Source organism: Lissotriton helveticus, chromosome 5_1 (assembly GCF_964261635.1).
Source record: "Lissotriton helveticus chromosome 5_1, aLisHel1.1, whole genome shotgun sequence".
Classification (NCBI taxonomy): domain Eukaryota; kingdom Metazoa; phylum Chordata; class Amphibia; order Caudata; family Salamandridae; genus Lissotriton; species Lissotriton helveticus.
The window spans coordinates 752,484,663-752,508,937 of NC_136065.1; the positions used below are offsets into that span (position 1 = coordinate 752,484,663).

Sequence of the window (24,275 nt, forward strand, 5' to 3'; positions counted from 1 at the left end):
GCCCCAACATGAGACTCCTAAGATTCAGACTCTAAATTTCTTTGATGCCTGGAAATGGACTATTAGAAGGGGAGGTTAAGAGCTCACAATTGGTCTCCTTCTAAACAGCCAGACGAACTGTGTGAGAAGGGGAAGCTCTGGAAGACTCATGTCTGTGACCAGGACTGGGGGCCAAGGCCTGCCAGTCTCCCTACTGGGTGAGGAGACATCACCCAGGGAAACCAAGAACACCTGCCCTGGAGCACCATCGCCTGCCTGCTTGCTAAGACCGGTGTGCCCTGTGGGGAAGATGAAAGCGAGGTCCAGTGAGGAGCCTCCTGTGAGGATTCCCTGTGTGAGGGTATAGCTGTGCAGTGATTCGGTTACTGCTTATGTGCAGGATTGATTCAGTGACCCCGTATGCCAGGAGAGGGCCACAGTGACTGAGCTGTGCATCGATCGCTATGCAGGGAGCTCAAAGCCGGCATTTCCTTGTTTAGGTAACCCTGTACCCTACAGAGGGGCCACCATGGGAGTAATAATCTGACAAGCGTGCCAGGACGTGTGAACGCCTTAGCGGCGACCCTGTATGACAGGAGGGGCTGCTGTGATGTGACCGATTGCACCGGAGGAGTGTGTTGTGTCCAGGTATTGCAGTAGCCATGTATGTTAGGCGGGGCTGCAGGTACTAAGTTGCCAAAGAGTTCAGGCCGTTGCTGGGACAAGATTAAGCCCTGTGCATCCAGATGTGCCTCTGATCTACACATAGCCCCCCACCCCTTCCACGTCCATCCCACTGCTGAGGACCTTGGATGACACTGAGAAAGACATCACACCCTCGCTGGGCTCCGGTCAGGAGCTAGAAGACCAGCTCTCATGTGTGGGAAAGACTGATGAACCGCATCCACGCAGACTGGGATGATCTTAAATCACTGGGAAAAGCTGGCAGTGCCGCTCAGGAGAGAGCCTGTGTCTGACGAGTGTTGCCACTTGCGCTACAAGCAGCCCAAATTCACAGATCATGATCGGAGTTTGTAAGGATCCACGGTCAGGGCCAGCCCTGACACGCTGAGTGCTTCTGTGCTGCAGGACCAGGTAGGACTTGATCCAGGCCTTTTGGGCCCCGGGGGAAATTACTGCTAAAGGTGCCTTGGCACCATAAACACTTTTGACTAATCCCTAAGAGTCAAAGGAGACCTCTTAAGTATGTTAGTGAGCATTCCCTGGATGCGGCCACCAGGGAATGGGAAATAACCCCAACCAAATTACAAGGACAAGTGTGGGACAGGGATTTGCCAGACAAACACTAGAGCCCAGAGTCCCAAAATCAATGGGATTGTGTTGTTGCTTATGAATGTCATTATTCCTTTTTATGTGCTTTATGCAGATGATTGTGTCTTGTTATCCAGAACTGGCATTGGACTGCAAATACTTTTAAACAGATTTAATGATTTTATGAGTGACTTGGGATGAAAAACAAATACAGATAAGTCAGTTATCGTGGTAGGGAAAACTCGCTCGTTTTTAAAGCCCTGTTTTGTGGATAACAATAAGCAGTTTATCGTACCTACTTTCTCTTATCTAGGTGTTCAATTTGAGCAAAGAGGCTCTTGCATACAACTCAGGGTCAAAAAAGGGTGTTTTCACCAAACCCTAGAGGCTCCATTTAGGTTTGCATTGAAACCGGGCTCCAAACCTATTGAAGAACTTATTAACATCTATGTTGTGCAATGTTGTTCTGTCATCATGTATGGGGAAGGAGTTTGGGATATTTGCAATGCCTCATCCCTGCAGACAATAGAAAATATTTTTCTTAGAAGACTTCTGGCATTTCCTTCAAATCTGCCAATTACATTATGCCATATGGAATTGGGTTTGGTGCCTATAATACATTGTATCCAAATTGCCCCAATTATGTTCTGGCGCTCCATCTGGTCAAAAGAGGAGCCTGTAGTCAATCGAGCAATTATACAGGATTGTTTAGGCATAAAACACATGCACAAAATACCCTGGCTTAGCCATGTTCAAAAGCAGCTTGAACTAATGAGGAGAGCAGACTACTTTTTAAACCCACAACTTATAGCAGCCATCGGAAAAAATCCAGTCAAAACTGAACTCTCAAACTATTTTAAGGGAACAAAGGAACCACATGGAGAAGGGCAAGAAGAAAGTGGTGGAACATTTACTTCTTGTCACCACTGAAAGAGTAGAACCTTACCTTTTGTTTCCTTATAGTGGTATAAAAAAGGTTTTACCTTGTCAGATTTAGTTTCAGCACTGCACATGTTTTTGGTCTCTTACCCGGACAAAGTATATTCTGGCTGACTTCTTGATCCCAAGCCCATGTGATTGCAAATCAGATCAGAATATGTTGCATTTCTTTCTATTTTGCCATTTATATTCCAAACCACAAAAACTATTGTATTATCCCATTATAAAGGGTATTGAACATTAGAAAATGAAGGCTAGCACTTTACAATCTCCAGCTTCTTAAAACTTAATATATATGCAAAATGATATATACATTTATTGCTACTGCTGTGAGAATAAGGAACATTGTAGGTAAATTATTTCATTTTATGGCAATCAGAATATGGAATACAGGAGGGAAATGATGATAATATTGCAAAGTATTTTTTAAGAAGCCATTTTAAACCTGAATAGTTGCAAGTTATAATTGACAAAGAGAAAATGTGTCTGGAAGGCATTTAGATTGTTACACAGTTTTATACTGGTACTTTTATTATAACTGCAATCTATATGAATCTGCTTTCTGTATATTTTTTAACTGAAACCTATGTATATGTGTGGATATTATTAAGAATGGATTGAGGTCTACATAATGGAATTTATTATCCATTTGAGTATTTTAACACCTTGAATGCTATGGGGATTTTTCTCCTGTGCTGGAACTCCATGAACCCCATTATTCATGACGAGCTGGGCTCGTCATCAGCGTAGCAGGAGGCTACTGCATGACGAGCCCAGCTCGTCATGAGCGTGGAAGGGGTTAAATGTGATTTGCTTTTATGGTTGTATAAACCGAATAAATGATTTTGACTGACTCACTTATTTTTTAGTATGGTGGTTATTTGGGGAAGAGCCGACTCTTGAGTAATCTCCTGAAGAATCTTATGGATCTTATGTTTGGGGGTAAAGAGTTCCATAGTTTGGCTGCTTGAACAGAGAAGGATTTGCCACTTATGGTTTTTTTTCTTGTATGGTTGGATTTTGAGGCGAGGTGCCAATGTAAAGCAGGAGTTCCTTTATTGAATGTATTTGGTGATTTTATTGCTGGTGAAGAGCAGTCCTGTTCCATGTATCGCCTTGTAGGTAATGCAAAGCAGCTTGAATGTGGATCTTCTGGCAACTGGTAACCAATGTAGGGCCTTTAAGGCAGGGGAAATGTAGGCTTGTGGGTTTATATGTAAGAGTAGTCTGGCAGCAGCGTTCCTAATCCGTTGTAGTCTTTTCATCATCATATAACTTTGTTTCGATCACAAAGATCTTAAAAGTACACAGCACAAGTAGGGTAAGATACCGAGTATATAAAAGACAATTTCATGTTTTTGTTTTAAAAGACACAGATGATATAAAAAAAATTAAAAAGCAAGAAAAATAAAAACAGATAAAAAGTGCAGTGCTTCATACAATACATTTGGAACGCTTAATCCACAGTGTATACCAGAATCTAGCAAGGCCATAAACCATTACTCTACGTGTATCAGTGCACACATTCTCAGCACCTCAAGGTAATGGCCAGGGCCAACCAGTCTCCATAACGGAAAAATCAATTTTTTCCTCATAAATGTATGGTAGGGACAGAAGTAAAGTAGGTGCACAATGGATTCTGGACAGGTTTTGCACGAGGAACAACGATCATCAATAAAAACATTGCAGCGCCACTTAATACAAAACAATTTTGTGGGTAAAGCCTTGTAGCAGAAATGTCAAAATAGTTTGTATGCCAAATGGGGAGCAATTTTATCATTGGTAACCTTGAAGCAAGAGACTCTTTTGAAATTAAGGAATTCATGAGCCAAACTACCCTCAGATTTTGCCAAGTCCTTTTCAGATGATATGCTTTCTGGAAGGGGGTTTGAAAAAGCAGCAAAATTGCGCTCGAGCAGGGTAACGTTTTGGTATAATGAGTAAATGAAAGAACAAAAAGTTTCACGGTGCAACCAGGTCAGGGGAAGACCCGTAATCCCTGTATACAGTGCGGGCAAAGACCCACACAAACAAATTCAAAACCAAGTCCCGGGCACACGTATAGGTATACAGTTAGTACGTTTGTAGTGTTCAATTAGTACAGAAATCAAAAGAGATCAACTCCGGTAGTTCCATGTATTGAACGATGTTGATGCAAGTTTTGCGCCCTGGTCGACGGGTATTAATGCGAGGGAAAGGTGTGTAGGTCAAAATAATCGGGAATCACACGGGCGGGTGCCTCCGTGTTCGACGGAACCTGTATAGAGCAGGGTCCAGCCTGTGTGTGTCTCGTCGCGGGTTTGCGGACCAGCGACGAGACACACACAGGCTGGACCCTGCTCTATAGAGGCCCAGCATTAATACCCTTCGACCGGGTCTGAATTATCACTGGTCCTTCGATAACGTACTCCTAGAGCAATATCAGCCCTGAAGAGTCACAGGTAACTACCTGTTGATAAAACACGTGTCGGCTGGCGTTTTGCTTTGACAAACTCTAAAACTTGCGTAAAGATTGTTCAATACATGGAACTACAGGTGTCGATCTCTTTTGATTTCTGTGCTAATTGAACACTACAAACGTATTAACTATAGACCTATAAGTGTGCCCGGGGCTTGGTTTTTCCTTTTCAGATTATGATTCCCAGAACATCGCTTTGAGCCTCGCCCTCAGTATGAGGGCCAGACTTTCCAGATTGGACCAGAACCCCACCATCCCAAGCCTCCCCAATAAATCCCTTAGTGAACTGAATCAGGGAAACGAAGTTACCTGGGGGACTTTCAGAAGGCACGACAGAGCTTCTCAACAGGATGTGAGCGCTTCCACGGAACACAGCCTACACCAAAACATGAGTAATTTATCATTCAGCTTGTGGGCCATCTGTCTAGGGGGAAGATCCAAGTAAAGAGGGTCAAAGAGGTACTAGAGGGGAGGTCTACCAATGATCTAAGGAAGCGATTTTCAATGCTAGAAAGACAGTTTGTATTGCCTGTGCCCCAGAGTTCTGCACCATAAAGTGCCACCCCTAGAACCTTGACGTTGTAGATTTCCAGAGTTGGTGCTAATTGCCTGGACAACGTTTTCTTGTGAATATTACTAATAAGAGCGGTCTTTTAAATTAGTAGAAATTTAACTTTCTCAATATGGGCAGCCCAGTGTATTGATGGAGTCAGGCAGATACCTAAGTAATCAAAATGATCAACTTGCTCCAATTTACTGCTACCAACAAACACTGGTCTTTTAGGAGATTTGGCCTTTCCTCTAGTAAAAGTCATATATTTAGCTTTAGCCCCATTTAACACCAAGCCCCGCTCGTCACAGAACCTTGTAAAATCGTTCAAAAGTTGTTGTAGACACTGCGGGGATTTAGAGATTAGGAGGATGTCTTAGTCGAAATAAGAGCAGGGGCTCTTCTTATGCAGATTTTCAGGGCATCACACACATCTATACCTAAGAAGTCAACCACCGCATTAATAAAACGAGTAAAAAGTGTGGTAGCTAAAACACATCCCTGTCTCACGCCGCCTTGAACTGGGAAAGTTTTTGTAACTTGAATGCTCTCCCCCACCGGTCCTGTCCTGTGTTAGATGAGTGTAATCTAATTAAAACGTCTAAAAGATTTCCTGGCAGGCCCATCTCTTTTAGAACTCTAAATCGGCTAGCCGGTGGGACAAGCTCAAACGCAGACCGTGGATCGACAAAGGCCACGTAAAGCTTCCCTCCCTTGATAGGTACTTCCGTCCAATAAATACAGAGGAGGCGAAAAGCCTGGTCCAGGGTACTAGTTTTTGCGCGGAAGCCCGCTTGGTAATCACTCAGAATTTGGGACCCTAGAATCCAATCCTGTAACCCACCTAAAATCTGTTTGCAAACAATTTCTGGAGAGAGTCTATAAAGGCTAATAGGCCTATAGCTAGCCACTTGGCTCTATCCCCCTTTTTGTAGATGGGCACTATTTCTGCTGTCTTCCACGAAGGGGGAATGGCAGCACCAGATGTAATTAAGTTAGCAAGCAAATTTATATTGGAACCCCAGAGAATGATATCCTCTCTGTACAGATCGTTAGGAATTCTACACGGCCCGAGGCGCTGGCTGGGACACACAAATGAATTGCTGCTTGTGTTTCCTCTATAGAAAAAAACAGAATATCACCCCCCCCCCCTCCCCCTCGCTAGCTTCCTCTACAGCCATGGTGCCTGATTCAAAAAGGGAACCATAGTGCGCTACCCACTCATCAGGCTGAACTGTAAATTACAGGACCGACTTGTTACCCTTAAGCCAGTACGCTGCTTTGCTCCAAAAGGTCTTGGAGTCCTTGTCTGTCAGTGCCCTCTGTAGAGAGGACCACAAGGAACCCTCCCACTTCTTCTTGGCTATCTCCATTACCTGCCTATACTTGGCTCTACATCCCGATACCTCAGGGCGTGCTCTTAGTTTCTCTGCACGTACAAGCGCCCCCTTCTCCTTCCTGCAATCCTGATTATACCACACAGCCTGAAAATGTGACCTCAAATGTGTACAGTTTCCCACCTTTTTTTGGAGCTTCATGTGGTTGGCTTAGCATGTCCCTAATCTCATTGTATAGCAGCTCGTGGCGGGATCCCATAATCGTCACAACATCCTTAATAGGGTATTTGGCTCGCTCCTCTAGTTCCAGGTGGACTTTACCTTTGACTGCGTCAAGGGCACCCGGATGGTCCTTCACCTAGTCCCATCTGATTGATCTCAGGTTATTCGTAATAAAGAGGGCACCCAGATCAGGACTACCTCTAATGTCAAGTTCATGAGTGCCCTGCTTGATGAAGGTAATGGCAATGGCAATGGCATTATGGTCGCTATCAATTCTTTTGACCACTGCCAGATCATCGACTAGGGGCCAGGGTTTGAGGGTGACAAGACAGTAGTCGATTCTGCTTGTGTGGCCAGGTCTAGTAAAGGTAAAATCTCCCTTTGGGTCAGAGGTAGTTCTCCCATTTGTGGCTCTCGAATCATGCTGCAAGGTAAGAGCCAACATCTGGCCTCCTCTCTTTGTCTACTTGACTGTAGGGAGATCTAGCTGTGGTATATGCCACTCACGATCCCAGTCCTCAGTCAAATCTGGCGGAGTGAGGGCAAGTGGTTCAAAAGTACAATTAAAATCACTCGCCATTAATACAGGAACATTATCTGAGAATTGGGATAGAGCATGGTTTATAATGCAGATCGTGTTGGTTTCCTCTGAACCCAGCACCACTGTTATATACATAAAAAATCAAAATTTTCCAACCACTCTAAAGAATCAGTCAAATGCTGATATAGCTTGTGATTCAACGTGGAGGAGCTTGACTTTGGACCCTAATGCAGTTTTTACCCTAACCGCTAAGAATCCTGAGGTTCTAACCAGCTTTTTCCTAGTGGCATTAATGCCATAGGCAGAAAAAACGCTTATTTGTGGAGTATACAGACTCTGGATCAGATATTAACTTGTAAATCCCTGCCACATTCCAGACAAGAAACCTTAGAGAGTAGTCAGCGGATTTCCCCTCCTGTGATACCAGGGGAGGTGGCAAGCAGGGCCCTGTTAGTGTCGACGGCGATTGACTCACAATAGGCCTCAGGTATAAATGCCAGACCTAGATGGGGTGAGGCTTCTAGTAGGGGCGGGTTTAGTAATGGCCCTAGAGGCTCTATGATGGTGTCTGGAGTCATCCAGTCTTCGGGCTGTAGTCATTTTTGCCCTTTCCATTCACCTATATTGTGTGCAGAAAGTCCTGATATGGCAGATCTGGGGAACACAGGATCTGGTCTTGCTGGAGCTCTATATCTAATGGAAATATGGGAATTCACGGGGGGATCGTGAGGAATCAATCAACAGTAATCCAGTAACCATATCCTCATCAAAGAAGCGGACTACGATCGTATCTCATGATGACCCTGGAAGGGGCGGTCTTTCTAAAGCCTTAATATCCTCTCTAATGATTGAGTAACAATGTCAGGTGGACCTAAACGAGTGAATGACCTTGTTTTTAAGTGAGTCCTGATCGTCATATCCAGCCGTGGATAGTTGGGGAACCTCTGTGAGGTAAACCACAACTTGATTACCATGTTCGCTGGATCTAGTATAGACACCATCCCTCACTGCCCTCTTTCCCAATACCCTCGTAATCTAGCTTAGAGGTGCACTCTTCATCCAGTATGACCTCGCCTCTATCTACGATCTTATGCCCACCCCTACATTGGCCAGCACCTTGCGGATTTTCTGTAGTTACGTCAAATGTATCACTGGAGTGGTAATCTCTAGTGTGGTCGGGGGTGGGTATGTGAGCCTAGTTATAGCAACATTATGTGATGGTCCGGCATTACCGAAGCTATGGAGTCCTAGGCACCTATCTTCAACTCCCTTAATAGCCGTAGACGGAAGAGCGATCAGAGTCTCTTGTGAAGCCACCTTTCCCATAGTTTATCCTCCCTGTTAAACTTGCAACCTCCACTCTAAGTGCAACAATCTCGTCTCTCAATGACTCGATTAGTGTTTTCAGTGCCTGTATCTCGCTTGTGGGAATTTCGCAAATTTCCTCAGGGTCAGCTATCCCAACCCCTAGCGTCCCAGCTTCCTCATTAGCCAGAACATCAAATCTATTATGACACTCACCTTGTGTGACATATGCTGCGACAGGAGAATCCATTGCCTCACAACTTAATATGGGGGCGGCTGGACCGGATTCCAGTTCAAGGGGCCTTTTAAGCAGTCCCTTACTCTACCCAATAGTGTGTTTTTTAAACATCTGCGGAATTAGCTTTGCAGGTTTTTTTGCTGGTGGCAGTTCGGGGGAGATGGTCATGAAGTCTCCAGGATTATTGTCAGGGTTTGTGGGACTTCATGGCAAGGAGGAAGGGCAGGGTGGGCTAGAAGGGGACAATTTATGACATTCAGTCAAAATTGACTCTAACCTGTCCATTGTCTCATCGCAAACTGCACCAAAGGACCTTTTTTGGGGGTTAACCATGCCCTGAGCCCTCCCCTTGCCTTTTCTTTTACCCATCTCTCAGTGTCCCCTCAGTACCTCTATTCAGCCCTGAGATCCTAGAAAGTGCTATTTGAAAGGAACACACAACAACCCTCACAACAACCCACACACGGATTCTAAATGTCCCAATATTAAGTTAAATTGTCACTGGGAGATGCGGAAACACACATTAACAGTCAAAAAGGGGGCCAAGACCAAATTTCGATACCTTCTCCAGCAAGGGGCAGTTCAAATACTCTGCAACATCTGTTTTAGAGGGAGAGTTTGTTGACAGCAGCAGCCAAGGGTGTGGGCCCCTCCCCACCTTTTCCTGGCGCCAGCGGACGCAGAGAACACGCGTTGGTGCCTCCTGGCACTGTGTAAGATGGGGGATGGAGTACCCAGAGGATAGTGCAGAGTTGGATGTGCAATGAGTTGGATGTGCAATGAAGGGCTCCCTCGGTAGATATGTTCAAGCAAGGAGGCGGGGGGAGGGGGGTCAATTCACCAGTGATGATCAGGCCTAAATTGCTACATCTGCTTCATCCGATCTTCATAAATCCCAGTGGGGGGGCAAGGGCAGAAGTCTTCAAGGAGACGGCAGCGCAGGGTGAAGAATGCAGGCAAACGATGGCTCAAACCTCCCAGTGGCAGTAGAGGGCGACCCACACCCGCGGCGGCAGGCTCCAAGGCGTTGCAGCGGAGGCCGGCAAACAGTAGCAGGGGGGCGTCAAGGCAGGAGGAGCAGGCCCCGGCAGCTGGCAGGTTCGGCCTAATCCCAGAGCTGCACACGCCACCTCGACCACCACGCCATTTCCTCCTCCTGTGAAATGTAAGATACTTCCAGCCCCTTCCCGGAAGATCTGGTAAATAATCTGCAGGAGGGATTGGGGTTTGTTGTGAAGCCCAGCAGACCCTTTCATTAAAGGATTGAATCTGTCATAGGTACCCCAGCTAATCTAGTTTACATTAACTGTTTATTTACATCTCTATCATCTATGGAAGTTCTTATTAAATCTACACTTGAATCTCTGTCAACTAGACTAATTAATGTTGAAGACACCGTGGCTTATTGTTTAGAAATTCTGCAGTCTAATGTCAAACTCAACACATAGACAATTTGAGAGGCAAAGAGAATAGAAGGATGTTCTCCAATAGAATTCCGCGTAGATGGGATACCAGAACCAGATACGGGTTTGGTCCTAGATGTGGCTGATGGCGCCACGTCTCTAACTTGCTGGTGAACTACTTTCACAGACTAAAGCTCTTCATTTTGAAATATTCGGATCTCTTCTATACAGTGGTATGCGAATTTTAACCTTCTAACACAGTTTTTGGGTCTTTAACAGTAATAACGTTTTTTAAATTGAATCTTCATATCGAGGAGTTTTTACTCTTTGGATGCCCTGAAGAAGCCCAGATAGGTGAGAAAGGCAGACACGTGTTGTGTCTGCTTGGCAACAGTGCCTCCACTACCTGTCCTTCTGTTCTCTTTGCCTCTCAAATTATCTGTGTGTTGTTTAGTTATCTGTGGTTCTAGTTGGTGGCGAACCATTAGTTGAGTTGGGCAATTGTGAACTTCCTGGAAATTTCTGAATACCATAAGCTACAGGCGATTGTGCAACATCTGGTCTACCTAGCCACCACTGTTTGTTGACTTTCTAATGTCAAACTCACCTTACCACCTGCTCAGAGCGCAAACACGGTTCCACCGACTGCTGCGTCTCCTTACACCCAAATTGATTCTTTGATTAGTAACAACCAGCAGACTTCTTCAGTGCACAATCCTGGCACTGCCACTGTCACTTTTGCTTCAGCTATTAATGTACCTTCGTCAACAGCCCTGCAAGTACCATGCATCAGGCTTTAGACTAACACATTTTAGTGTGGTGGTCCACATCCCCGCACTGAAATACAAAGTCATACATAATGCCTGTCGTGGCTGTCATCAAGACTAGCGCTACTAAATAATTCACCAATGCTGTGACTGAAACAAAAAGCTGGAGTGGCAGCTACGCCATGACGTGCGCGCTGCTCCTGCAGGCTTGGGGACAGGCTTTACGGAGCTGCAGTGCTACAATGTAACAATATAATTCCCGATATGACCGCGAAGCATTACGTTCTCTTGCGACTGACGTCAGGATAGGCACTGCCCAATGACTACTGCGACATCACCACTGATGACACAGACTGTAAACGATGCAAGCTTAAATATGAACGATATTCCAGAGGCAGGAAACTGTCACTAAGCATTTTTGCTGCTTATTGCAATGACGGTATACTCTTGGTTAATTAAAGGGCGTCTTGGTTCATCTGAAGTCAAAATAGCAGTGGTTTGTACTGGCCTAGCCAGAACCCTTCTCTGCTTAAGTTCTTGTTCTGACTGGTTTACAATGCTTACCACAGATGTTCCTCTGCAGTGAATCTGTATGGACAGTGGATTTGCATCAATGAAAATAGGATGAGCAATGGCGAGATGCAATATTTGGTGATATGCCTGCCACACAACTGGTTGTAAGTACTTGTGAGTGTAAAGGAAGGAAAGATCCTTTTGAATTCATTTTGAGAGCAGCTGCTTTGATGAGTAAAAATTCCAGTACTGGTTACCTTTACGTGAAAATATTATATTATACATTACCATGTTAAATGCAATATAATTAGAATTGATCTTGTGTGTACCTCGGGAAATGTACTATTTTTCAAATATGAATAGACCACCATGTAACTTGTGTGCATCATCATGAAATCTACATTTACCTATTTCCGCAAGAATGTAGGTTAACAAACGAGTAGATACTCGTAAAATATTTAAAGGGTGTCAAAGTCCCCATAAAGGTAGCTCTGTGCACGATTAAAAGAAGGTATGTTTGCAAAGGTGAAGCAGGATCCTGTATCATACTTTCTTAACGTTCTCCTGTTCTTTGTATTTTTTAAAACATTTTGGGGAAGATAGATCCACAAAGAAAACGTTTTTTACCTTCAGTGACAATATTTTTGGATCTCAAGCGTGTGCCATCCTATTATATTGACTGCACACAACGGAGCAGAGCGAATGTTCAGTTCCTTGTGGGCACTGCTGGAGCCACGAAGGGCAACGCAGCATATGCCTCCATAAATTGCACATATGCCCTACAATGATGGTAACTTGTCAGAAGAGATGATCAGTATCAACTTTGGAAAATTCAAATTGCCTCCTTGGTGTTATTCATAATCAATATACAAAACAATTACAGAAAGGCTGGATGTTTTGTTCCTGCTGGAAAGAAATGTATTTTTGTAACCAGATAAGAGGCCTCATACAGACTTATTAAATCAATCAATATACTTACAGATATCCGCCCCTGCTAAAAACTCTTCAATTTCAAACATATTAGTGCAGTTGAATGTCTTAAATAATTATCTGAGCATTGTAGAACCTCAGAATAAAAACAAACACAAAAGGTCTGAAGGGTCGCATGGTGGAATCTTCAGGAGTCTACTGAGACGTAATCGGAACAGCACAGGGTACAACATGTCAAGTGACTAGCATAGATCTAAGTCATTTAAATAAAACACACAAGTCTGGCGATCTACGGACTCACCTGGGAGTATGCTGTTCCTGCCACGGGAAACACAGCTGGTCGTGGCACATGCTGTATTGCGTGTCCGATGTATTGGGGGCTACAGACAGCGGGGATGTGGGCTTGTAAGGTAGTGTATGGATGCAGTCCCTGAGAATGTGCGTGGGCCATTGCTGTGTGTTGCTGGTAAATTGTCGATCCCACAGAAATAACTGGCACTACAGTTGCTGCAGCAGTCACAGCAGCTGCTACAGTGACGGTGGCCGTCTCTTGACATATTCGGTTGTCCGTCAGTCCCCTAACAACCTCTGAGATGGACCGAGAACCACTGCTGCTGCAGCCATTTGCTCCCTCTCTCTGAGCGGGAGATCCACCAACTGTCTGTTCATATAACCAATACCACTGGTGAGCAACTTCAAACAAAACTTCGGGATATACGCCACCTCCTTTGGCAGCCTCCTCCACTGCCATGCAAGCTTTCTCCAACATCACGTTATCCTGTTAGGAGTAGATAGAAACGCACATTTTAAATCCTATCAAACAGTTACAAGCATACAACACAATACAAGCATGCGAAGGCGTAGTTTACTGCAGAAGGTATGCACTTGACTTCTACTCTGCTACAGATAGAGATGTAAACACTTCACTTCCATATTTTGATTAAATCCCATGCACTTGAGCTATTGCCTATAGGAGTCAAGAAATATTGGAACGCAATGCATTCGTGGTTAGATAAATATTATGGAATGCAATGCATTCGTGGTCAGATAAATATTGGTTTTTTCAGTTGATCAAAAATATCTGACTAGGTACCGATCTTTTGTTTATCCAGACACACGATACTTGCAATTCTCCCCTCTTTACCACCAGTCTATATTCTACTATTACCGTCTTCAGGAAACATATCAAAACTTGCCTGTTCCAGGAAGCCTTGTGTGTTTTTTATCCCTAACGGTACAAAAGGGGGTGGTGATGGACGGAGCATCTGAATCAATCAAACACTCACACCCAGTCAAAAGATCTGGGTTTAATCCATCACCGTTCTTGCCACTGGATTCAAGCAAGCCGGGCTGAAGACGGTTGAAATGCCAGAAACCGGTCCTCGGAAGCTTGTTTCCGGTCCAGGGAAGGCATGGCTTGGCAGTTCGGGCTGGACTGTTCCCATGAGGCACAGGGTCAGACTGATTTGCACATGGTCATGTCTGAACTGGGGTGGCAGAGTGGTCTAAAGAACGGTGATGGATTAAACCCAGATCTGTTGACTGGGTGAGAGTGTTTGATTGGTTCAGATTCTCCGTCCATCACCACCCCCTTTTGTAGCACTTTGTTCGCCATAAGTTGGCAGGGTATGCTCAGACGTGAGTCCCTTGCTCACTTTGCCACTGGATTCAAGCAAGCTGGGCTGAAGACGGCTGAAATGCCAGAAACCCGTCCTCTGAAGCTTGTTTCGGGTCCAGGGAAGGCATGGCTTGGCAGTTCGGGCTGGACTGTTCCCATGAGGCGCAGGGTAAGACTGATTTGCATATGGTCATGTCTGAACTGGGGTGGCAGAGTGGGATAAAGAACGGTGATGGATTAAACCCAGATCTGTTGACTGGGTGAGAGTGTTTGATTGGTTCAGATGCTCCGTCCATCACCACCCCCTTTTGTACCACTTTTTTATCCCTAACGCCAGTACCCCTTTGGATAGCAGTGCGCTTTACAACACTGTCATGCAGTCATTTCCAAAACAGACATTTTTAAAAATGGCTACTTTAAAAAAAAATATATATATTTTTACAGTGCGAAACAAACATCCACATTAAGATAACATTTAACCCATTTGCTTGACATTTTACAAAGTGCATAATCCCTTCCGTGCGGTGTATCTGCAAGGTGAGAGTACATCTCAACTCTCCCCTCCCCCCCCCCCGTCCTCATTCACCTTCAGTGATTCCCCACCCCCTGAGGCGGGAGTAGGGAACCAATCCTTCCATGATGACGCTGCTAAAGTAAACTTTAAGATAGTGTTTCTCACCTATCCCCACCTAGACGTAAACTGAGACATTGTAGTAATGACACATCAAGGACAGCTTCTGTTTCTTCAATGATGGCGGTCCAGTAGCGATCGACAAGGGGGCAGTACCAGATAGGGTGCATAAATGTACCTTCGCCCATCTTATATCACAAACATTGTGGGTTTGGAGCCCTTCCGAATTAGTACAGTCTGCTTCTACAGTAGTACGTCCTATTTAGGATTTTTAACTGTATTAATCTCTGTTTGAACTCAATGGGTACTTTTTAGGTCGAGCCTTGCGGCAGTGCGCTCGCTCTGCGAGGCATGCAGTAGTAGAGTACGCTGTGGAAGACTCACCTTCTCTCCACCCATATTTTTGATTGGCTGGCGTCATTGTCTTTGGTAAATCCTGGCTTTTGATTGATAATGAGGCTTGTTAGTCTCTCCTTGTTACCGTCCTGTCGCCTGTTGTTACCACGTATGAGGACTGGATCTTTTACTTGTGCCGTCACACGGTCTCCTTCATAAGTCGGTAAGCACTATTTTTTTTTATTTGCAGTGCGGTCCGCTTTCACTTCAGCGGCAGCGCTTGTATATTTAATTCATTTGCTGCACAGGCAGAAAGGGAGCTTTCCACTCACTAATCTAACAAGCATTTGCAATGCAATAGGTCTCACATTTAAGCAAGCTTGAGCTATTGACATTGCAAATAACCATGCTTTTTATTTTTGTTTTCAAAACTTAAATAAAAGGCATTGTCATTTACAATGCCAATAGCTTAAACTCACGTAAATGCGAGACCTATTGCATTGCAAATGCTTATTTATGATGCATTAGACCCGCCTCTCAGTCCATGTCTCCATGGGGCCTATGTCTCTTCCCAGGTTACCCTAAGTTTTTGGGCATGTCTGATTTGTTATTCATTATGATGCACTATGTTTATGCGACCACCTTAGTAATCGTCTCTTCTCTCCGTATTCTATCTTCTAAAAAGCTACTATCTGGAACTATCTTCCAAACTATTTTCTCTGTCGGTAGAGCATGAAGTATTTGCAGGAAACTATATTTATGTGTAGGTCTCAGATTGTTTTCTTGCTGTAGGACTTCAAATGATTTCACCACATGTGCATCTATTATGTCTCCTATTGTGGAGGTGCCTACAGTATCCCATTGGAGAAATCCAGTCAACTTCCCAACCTCTTTTAACACATGCCCTTTCCACAGTGATGTTAGCTTTCCAACTTTTGTCTTCTAACAAAAGTGTCTAGTAGGTTTGTCCATACATCTAACATTGAATGAGTTAGGGTGTGGTCAGGTGGGCGACCAAGATGGCTGCACAGCACTGAAGCTCCACACACCAGTTCCCGATCTATTGAGATAATATTTACCCAACACCGGCACCAGCCGGGTGGGGAGTGCCACGGCCTCTCGGAGGGGTATTGACCTTGGCTGGCTAGGAGATGCTGGTTCCGAGGCATGGTTTGCCTGATCCTGGTGGGAGCCGGGCGGCAGGCCCAGCCACGCCTCGGAGGCCCCACAGCAATATGGGGCCACGGGCTAGCCTGAGGCCGGGGCGACCGAGCCCGCTGGGTCCCGTTGCGGGCTTCATGCTGTGATACCTGGGGCAAGGGTGTTGGCCGCCAGGCATTAGTGGACTGTGTGTTGTTAAAGCACTGCAAACCTGGAGAGACATTCGACCTCCGTGCTATGAGGCCGCAGAAGTAGACAGGGCCGGCCTGTGCTGCCTGGCACTACGGGCACCAGCTGCAGTTGTTGGCTTGCTTCCGCGGTCAGTGGTGCCTAGAGTGATCGCTGAGGAGTGATCAGGCCCACAGCAGGGGGTTGGGAGTTGGCGCTCCTAGGCCTGGTCCGCAGGCTGTAGAGGGAAGGAGGCCCGAGGCCTTGGGCGAGCCGCGCCACCCCATACCAGTGCAGTACAGTTGCCACCCTGGGGTGAAGTGGTCCGACACCTCCCTCCTGCAACATTGGCATGAGGCAGGTCCTAGCAGGCCTGGTGGGGCCCTTGTCACTCTGTTTGGGCCTGTTCTAGAGTGGATCCTGGGGATTGGGTGAGGCTCTTTGGTGCCGGCCCTCTTGACTCTGGTGGCCCCTGAACATGCCCCTGGCGTGCCTATTTCATCATAGTGCCAGACCTTACTGGGCTCTCCTTAGACTCGCAGACAGAAGCCATTAGCACCTGGCTTTCCTCTTCCTGCGATCAGGTTGCCCCTCTCAAAAAGGTTAAATCTGTCCGACCCTACGACGCACACAAATGGTTCACCAAGGAGCTTAAAGATCTTAAGCTCGGTCTTAGGCGTTCGGAACGTCACTGGAGACGTAACTACTGCCCCACCCTTCGTGCCAAGTATAAACTCCTTCTTACTGATTATAAAAAAGCGATCTTGACGGCTAAAACTAACTATTTCACTGAGAGAGTCGCTCTCTCTGCCAATAAACCTCGAGAAATCTTCTCCTTGGTTCATCATCTCGCTACCTCTGATCGCACCAGCACCAGTCTTGTCCCTACCCAGACCCTCTGCCTCTCACTCAATGATTACTTTATTGACAAGATCGCCAATATAAAGGCTAACATTCCCTTGGCACAGCATACCGGTGTTCCCTGTCCCCTTCCTTTGCCCTCCTCGTCAATGGATCATTTTTCTCCCATTTCTACAGATTGCTTTCTCAATCTGCTTTCCAAAGTCAAATCCGGCTCGCCAGCGGACTGTGCCCCGGCACGGATCCTTAAAGCTCTTTTTACCAGTTGCCCCGCTCCTCCTCTTGCTCTTCTTAATGCCTCTTTGACTTTGGGTTCTGTTCCTTCTTCTTTTAAAACCGCAAGGGTTCTTCCCATCCTAAAGAAACCCGGATTAGATTCTTCTCTCCCCTCTAATTTCCGGCCTATTTCCCTTCTCCCCTACTTGGGAAAGATCCTCGAAAGCCATGTCACTTCTTGCCTGTCCTCTTACGTCGAGGAGAACCACCTCCTGGCCTCCCACCAGGCAGGCTTTCGACCAGGACACTCTACGGAGACAGTTATCATCGCTGTCCTGGACGAACTCAAGGGGAAAGTGGACACCAATCTTCCCCAAGCCCTGGTTCTCCTCGACCTGTCCGCTGCGTTTGACACGGTCGATCATGCCACTCTTCTCGACCGTGTCAGTGCAGCGGGCATTTGTGGCGTAGCCTTTTCTTGGCTGGCGTCCTTCCTTTCGGGCAGGTCTCAAGCGGTTCACCTCTCGGGCTTTTCTGCTCCCCCCGCTCAGTCACCTGTGGGGTCCCTCAAGGCTCTTCCCTTTCCCCTCTTCTTCTTAACCTTTATATTCATCCTCTCATTATTTCCCTTCGCGAGCTGGGGGTCTCTGTGTATAATTACGCGGATGACCTCCAGCTCGTCTTTGATCTTTCTTCTCCCTCGATCTCTCTTCCTAAATTCTGCTCCACTCTAGTCTTTATTTCTGATTGGATGTGCACCAATCATTTAAAGCTCAATCCCGATAAAACGGAGCTTGTCCTCACGGGTGGTCCCTCCAACCCGTGGTCCCCGATCCACTGGCCCCCCTCCTTCGGCTCCCCCCCTTCTCCGGTCCCCTCTGTTCAGACCTTGGGCATCAAGGTCAGCCATGACCTTACCATGCACGCCCAAGTCAGTTCCGTTGTATCCTCTTGTTTTTTGTCCCTTCGTCTCATCCGGAAGATTTCCCGGTATTTTTCAGTGGACGCCCTTAAATCCATAGTTCTGGCCCTTATCACCTCTCGCCTTGACTATGGGAATGGTCTGTATGTAGGCATTCCTGCTTATGAAACCCGACGCCTACAGGCCATTCAAAACCAGGCTGCCCGTCTCATCCTCCGCCTCCCCAAATCATCTCATATCACGCCTGCACTTAAGTCCCTCCATTGGCTCCCCGTGCACCTCAGATCATTTTTTAAATTGGCCTGTCTGACTGTTCGGGCCTACACTGACTCAGCCCCCTTCTTCATTAGCTCTTTGATTACTCCTTACACCCCCACCCGCACTCTTCGTTCCTCTTCTCTCTCCCTCCTACATGTCCCCCGCTTTCGTAAATCCAGAACGGGGGGCACACGCTTTTCGGTTCTGGCCCCTCGGTTTTGGAACACCCTCCCTCTCTCTATCCATTCTTTTCCCACCTATGCTCACTTTCGCAAAGCTTTGAAAACATTTCTTTTCTCCCAGGCATTCCCCTGTTAGCTCCTTTGGTTTCCTCAGTTGAGTCTAGTTTGGTCTCAGCGCCAGGAAGCCGCTTGGCCGCAGTGCGCTTTATTAAATTTCTTTTTCATTTCATTTCATTTCATAGTGCACACTCTTCGTGATATCGTCCACCCGCTGCAGGTTAAAGACACTGGTGACTGCTGTGTGACTGGGCCGTGCTGACCCAAAACAGCACAAGCTGCAGTTTGAGCACACTGGGGGACGAGAAGGAGTGAATGGCAAGAGGGAGGGAGCCTTGGGAGGTTCCTTGCACACAGCCCGCTACTGTGGTGGCCCTGATGTTCAAGATCTGAGTGGGGTTTAGGGCCATAGATTCCCGATTCGATGCCCTATCAGGCAGACTCGATGGAGTGGCTGAGCACCTCGACCATCAGCATCCCGGATCGAGGGGGCTGAGGAATGTGTTTTGGTGTTGGCGGATGGAGTGGCAACCGTGTCAAAGCGCCTTGAGAAGCTTGAGCGTCAACTCAAGACCGCAGTTCTGAAGAACAAAGATCTCAAAGTCCAGTCACGCCGCAACAACCTCCGCATAAGTGGGATTGCGCAATCCACAGCCACTTGGAAAATGGACCGATTCGTTGAAATTCTGCTGTTCGGGCATGAAGCCTTTCTACTGCTTTGCTAGTGGAGCACACTCATAGATCGTGGGGGCCTAGGCTCACCTCTGGGGCGATGCTACGTCCCAACATCACGCCCTTACTCAACTTCAGGGCCCTGCTGTGATGCTAGAGCAGCGACTTTGCTATGATCCCTCATTAATGTCTTCTATCCCGTTTTATTATCAGTTATGTATGTCTGCAACAGGAACCGGCTGTTGGTATGTCACCCGCCTCTCAAGGTGTACACCAATATGTTTTGTGCACTAGTTCGATGGATGAGGGAATGCAGCTCCGAGCAGAGGCAATGGAGGAATTACAAGACCTTGTGGACTGTGAGGTGCAAATTCTAGGGAAGTATGCGTGAGCCAACCAATACAGTAGGGCGAGCGTCCAGGCCGTACCCTGGCGAAACAGCTTCGCCCAAAACAGGGAAGTGACTACATATCGGAACTTGTTCTCGGGGATGCCACATGGACAACGGATGGAGGGGAGATCCTGGAGGAATTGCTGCGCTATTATACTCAACTTTATGCCTCTAGATATGATGAGGTGGGTGGCTGTCCGGCAGACTGTCTGAGGTCGCCATGGGCTGGCTGTCCTCCCCGCAGCAGCAGCAGCCCTTCCTCAGCGAGCCAATCTGGGAGGAGAAGATAGTATGGAGAGACTCAATGGATGGGTCAAAGACCCTTGGCTCTGACGGCCTTACAGGTGCATTCTATAAGACTTACAAACATTTGCGTGCTCCACTGCTGCTAGACCTTTATGCTGAGTCCTTGGAAAAGAGAGAACTCCCCCCCCCACGCTAGGTGAGGCAATTGTGATCTGATATTAAACCCTAGCAAGGAGCCACAATAGTGCCAGTTTTATAGACCGTTCTCCTTACTGAACTTTGATGCTAAAATACTAGTGAAAGTTCCGGTGGGTAGATTAGCGTTTCTTCTAGAAACCATCATCGCCCACTCCAATCGGGGTTTGTTCCCCACAGCTGTACTTGAATAAACTTGCGCATGTTGTTCTTTGTGGTCAAGAGAATTGCTCCTGGGATGCCGGCGGCTGTGGCCCTGCTTGACACGGAAAAGGCCTTTGACTCCCTTTAGTGGCCTTTTCTATGGCGATGCTGCAGAACTCTGTCTCCCACACATCTTTCTATCTCTGATTCAGCTTCTCTACATTTGCTAAACGGCCCGCATCCGTGCCAATGGCTGGCTAACTGCTCCATTCAAGCTAGCAAGGGCCACGAGACAAGGATGCCCACTCTTCCCACTCCTCTTTATATTGGCGATTGACCCGCTAGTACGGCACCTGCAGGAGGAGCACATCTGGCACTGGTTACAGTTTAACATCGGCCCGCTGCTGTTCCTCTGTGCGGATGACATCCTGTTTTTCCTTCGACACCCTGCCTCCAATCTAAGTCCTGTGTTGCGGCAGATTCAGAAATGTGGGCTATTCTTGGAGCTTCAGATCAACTGGAATAAGTCCAAACTGTTTCCACTGTCTGAGGCTGCCCACCAGTTCCAACAGAGACTGTCCACTGCGTTGGTGTACCGACATGGTTAAATATCTTGGTATCCATGTCCACTGCGATAAGGAGCAAGTTCTTCGCCTTAACTACGGCCCGCTATAGACAAATTTGTATTGCAATTAAAACACTGGATAAACCTGCGGTTGTCAATCGCGGGAAGCAGTGTGATAATTAAAATGGTTGCAGTGCTTAGATTTCTTTATCTGTTTCTTAACATACCCATCCCTCTTTCCAATGCTTTCTTTGCCACTTTCAGAGGACTGCTGTTGAGATTTGTCTGGGCCGGTCACAGGGCACGTGTTGGTTGGCATGCACTGACTGGGGGAGAGGTGTGGCGCCGCGGCCAGGGCGACTGACGCTGGAATCTGGGGATCAGGGTTCGATCCCCGGCTCCGGCGGCAGGTTAGCCCAGCACCATGTGACTCTGGGCAATAGCTTGCTTAATCTTCCCGACGGCCCCCAGCGCCTAGAGACCCTTACGGGTGATTGTGCGCTTTACAAATGTGGATTATTATTATTACTCTCCCTTATGTGTGAGAGGCATTGGCGTAAGTCCCATTTTCATTTTCCTACCTACTAGCCCAGTATCAGTATGCATACCATTGGTACCACTAGGATTCCAGAATCCCGTACAGCTGGACCAACAGACATCTAGCGGGCTTCAAGCCCCTAAATGTTGTTCTCCCCATTGGCTTCCCTCTGGACCCTAGGGATATTCAACCCCTCTCCACTACCTGCAGGACATGGCGTAAATTGCAGCTGTTCTTGGAAGTGGAGCTCCTGTACTCGCCTGAGCTCCCGTTCGCAGGTAATCGCTGGATACCCCCAATGGTGGATCCCACCCTCAGGAGCACGCTCAGTAGATTTTTATTTTCTAAAACTCTTTTTATTCAGTTAGCACATATAGTAATTGTAGACATTATAAAATCAGTATAGTATACAAGTACCCATATATTGAATATTGAGCAGGTGACTATTATATACTTGTAATAAAAAAAAATTGAACCATTCGGGCCCGTAAACGACAACCCTAAACATTTCAAAACCCTATGTCGTATACTTTAAAACAATATCCCGGTCAAGCCCCTCCAGCCCTTCCACCCACATCATATCTAACTGTACATCCTTACTGCCCTTTGTTGCATCTCTCTATATTTTCGATTTCGGCTGGGTGTGACGAAGGTGGTTCCAATACAAGGCCCCTATAGTCCGCCCATCTTTTCCATGTTTCCAAATGTTTCGGAGGGCACCCTCGTGCCTTAAAGATGGGCTGTTGCTGCCCCATATACCAGTCGAGACCCGCCCTCCAGGCACCCAATTTGGGTGGAGACGGATCCTTCCACACCTTCACAATATCCCTCTTGGCCAGGGTAAGACCCAAGAACAATAAATGCCTTTTATAGATGTTGCCCCCAATTTCGTCTGTAATATGCAGGAGAACCAACCTAGGCAAATGAGATATAACCCAGCCCCACACCTCAGATAAATTTCGAAGAACCCCCCTCCAGAACCGACCCAGCTAATCACAGCTCCAAAGAGTATGCAATGGTGTACCCTCAGCGCCGTCACATCTTAGGCACCTGGGGAAGTCGATTAGTCCAACTCTCAAAAGCCGGTATCTAGTGAAATAAGTGCGGTGTAAATACTTGAATTGAATAAGCCTAAGACGAGATGCAAGTGCTGCGTATCTCGGGGACTCCAGGGCTTCTCTCCAGTCGTCACTGTCCAGGGAACCCAAGTCTGTCTGCCATTTCTCACGAAGGAGATCAAGTGTCGTGGTGATATTTGTCACAAGCGTTTGGTTGATCTTTGCGGTTTTATGTTCCCCCAAGTCCCCCATAAACACTTTAGTCTCAACAGGGTTAAATTCAGGAAGGGAGTCCAGGTGAGCAGTATATGGGGCTAAGGCATATCTCAGCTGTAAGTATTTGTGAAGTTGAGTATGTGGCATATCATATTCTTGACTAAGATCTTGAAACAATTTCAACGTGGTACCATGCATAACGTCTCCCAGGGTAGATATACCTATAGCGTAGCATTATTTAAAACCTAACAGCGCGGTTACCTGCAGCATAAGGCCACTCTACCAGAGGTGGGTCTCCCCCGTCAATCGCCGCAGCCATCTCACCCGACGCAGCGAGTAGGTCCACACACCAAAAACTACTCGAGTAGCAGGTGGTAGCTTGCGTTGCTCTCTCAGCATGTATAGCAATCGGTGTGGCAACATGTCCCCCATCAGCCATTTCTCAATCCAATATGCCGGATCATTGCTAATACCATACCACCAGTCATTTAAGACTAAAAGGTGGGAGGCTGCATGGTATGATTGGATATCAGGGGTCCCGATACCCCATATTGTTTTGTTTTTTTTATAGATTTTTTTTTTCTTTTCTGAGCGTAAAAGTCCGGAAAGCAGGACTTAATTTCCTCCGGGGTGATAGTCTTACACGACCCACCGTCACCAAGGGACGCTATATAAGAAGCAGCTCGCGGTGGGTGGAGAAGATTGGCAAGAGTGCGCCCCGGGCGGTCCCCCTCACTGAAACGACGAGCTCGACCCTCCCTGCCCAAGAAGGACAGTGCGTGGTCAGCTTCTTCAGAGAATTCAGTGTGTTTTTTACGTAGTAACGCCAGCGTCTCAAGACTGGGGTATGCCGCCTGGGCGGCATCCAGATCTTTAATTTCCGCCTCGAGCTTAGCCAGAGTAGTACGGATATAACAGAGGACACCAGCCTGTTTGGAAATGCATTTGCCCCGAATGACAGCCTTAAACCCTTCCCATAATGTCGAAGCAGAGTCCACGGATCCCGTGTTTAAATCAAAATAGTTAGCTATAGCTGTGTGGATGTCCTTACAAAAGGCAGTGTCCCGGAGGGCGTTGGGGGGAAGATGCCAGGTAAATGCCCGTTGAGGGGAATGAGGAGGGCTGAGACGGATCTGAACCGGCGCATGGGCAGAAAAGCTGCGCATACATGACATACATTTCACCCAGTGCATTTTTTGCTGATTGGGACTTTGAGACTGTTAATAACATGATGGCAGACTTAGAAATGTCAGCAAAAGTTACGAAACATGAATACTTAAAAGGTTCATCAGATTATGAACAAATGTATTGTTTTAATCATTATGGTTGTCATTATTTGCACAAATCCGCAAACCCTAGAAATGTTTTACTTATAATCAATGGTAA

The 24,275-nt window shown here is 46.7% G+C and overlaps 1 protein-coding gene across 3 annotated transcripts in view; it reads right to left on the reverse strand.

Moving 5' to 3' along the window:
- The window catches only part of ZSWIM8 (zinc finger SWIM-type containing 8), a 2,353,271-nt gene that overhangs the window by 399,227 nt on the left and 1,929,769 nt on the right, over window positions 1-24,275 (reverse strand). For all 3 annotated transcript variants that reach the window (XM_078643224.1, XM_078643226.1, XM_078643225.1), the window contains one exon: window positions 12,756-13,232. In XM_078643224.1, coding sequence (XP_078499350.1) covers window positions 12,756-13,232 — 477 coding nt within the window. The remainder of the gene's footprint in view (window positions 1-12,755; window positions 13,233-24,275) is intronic.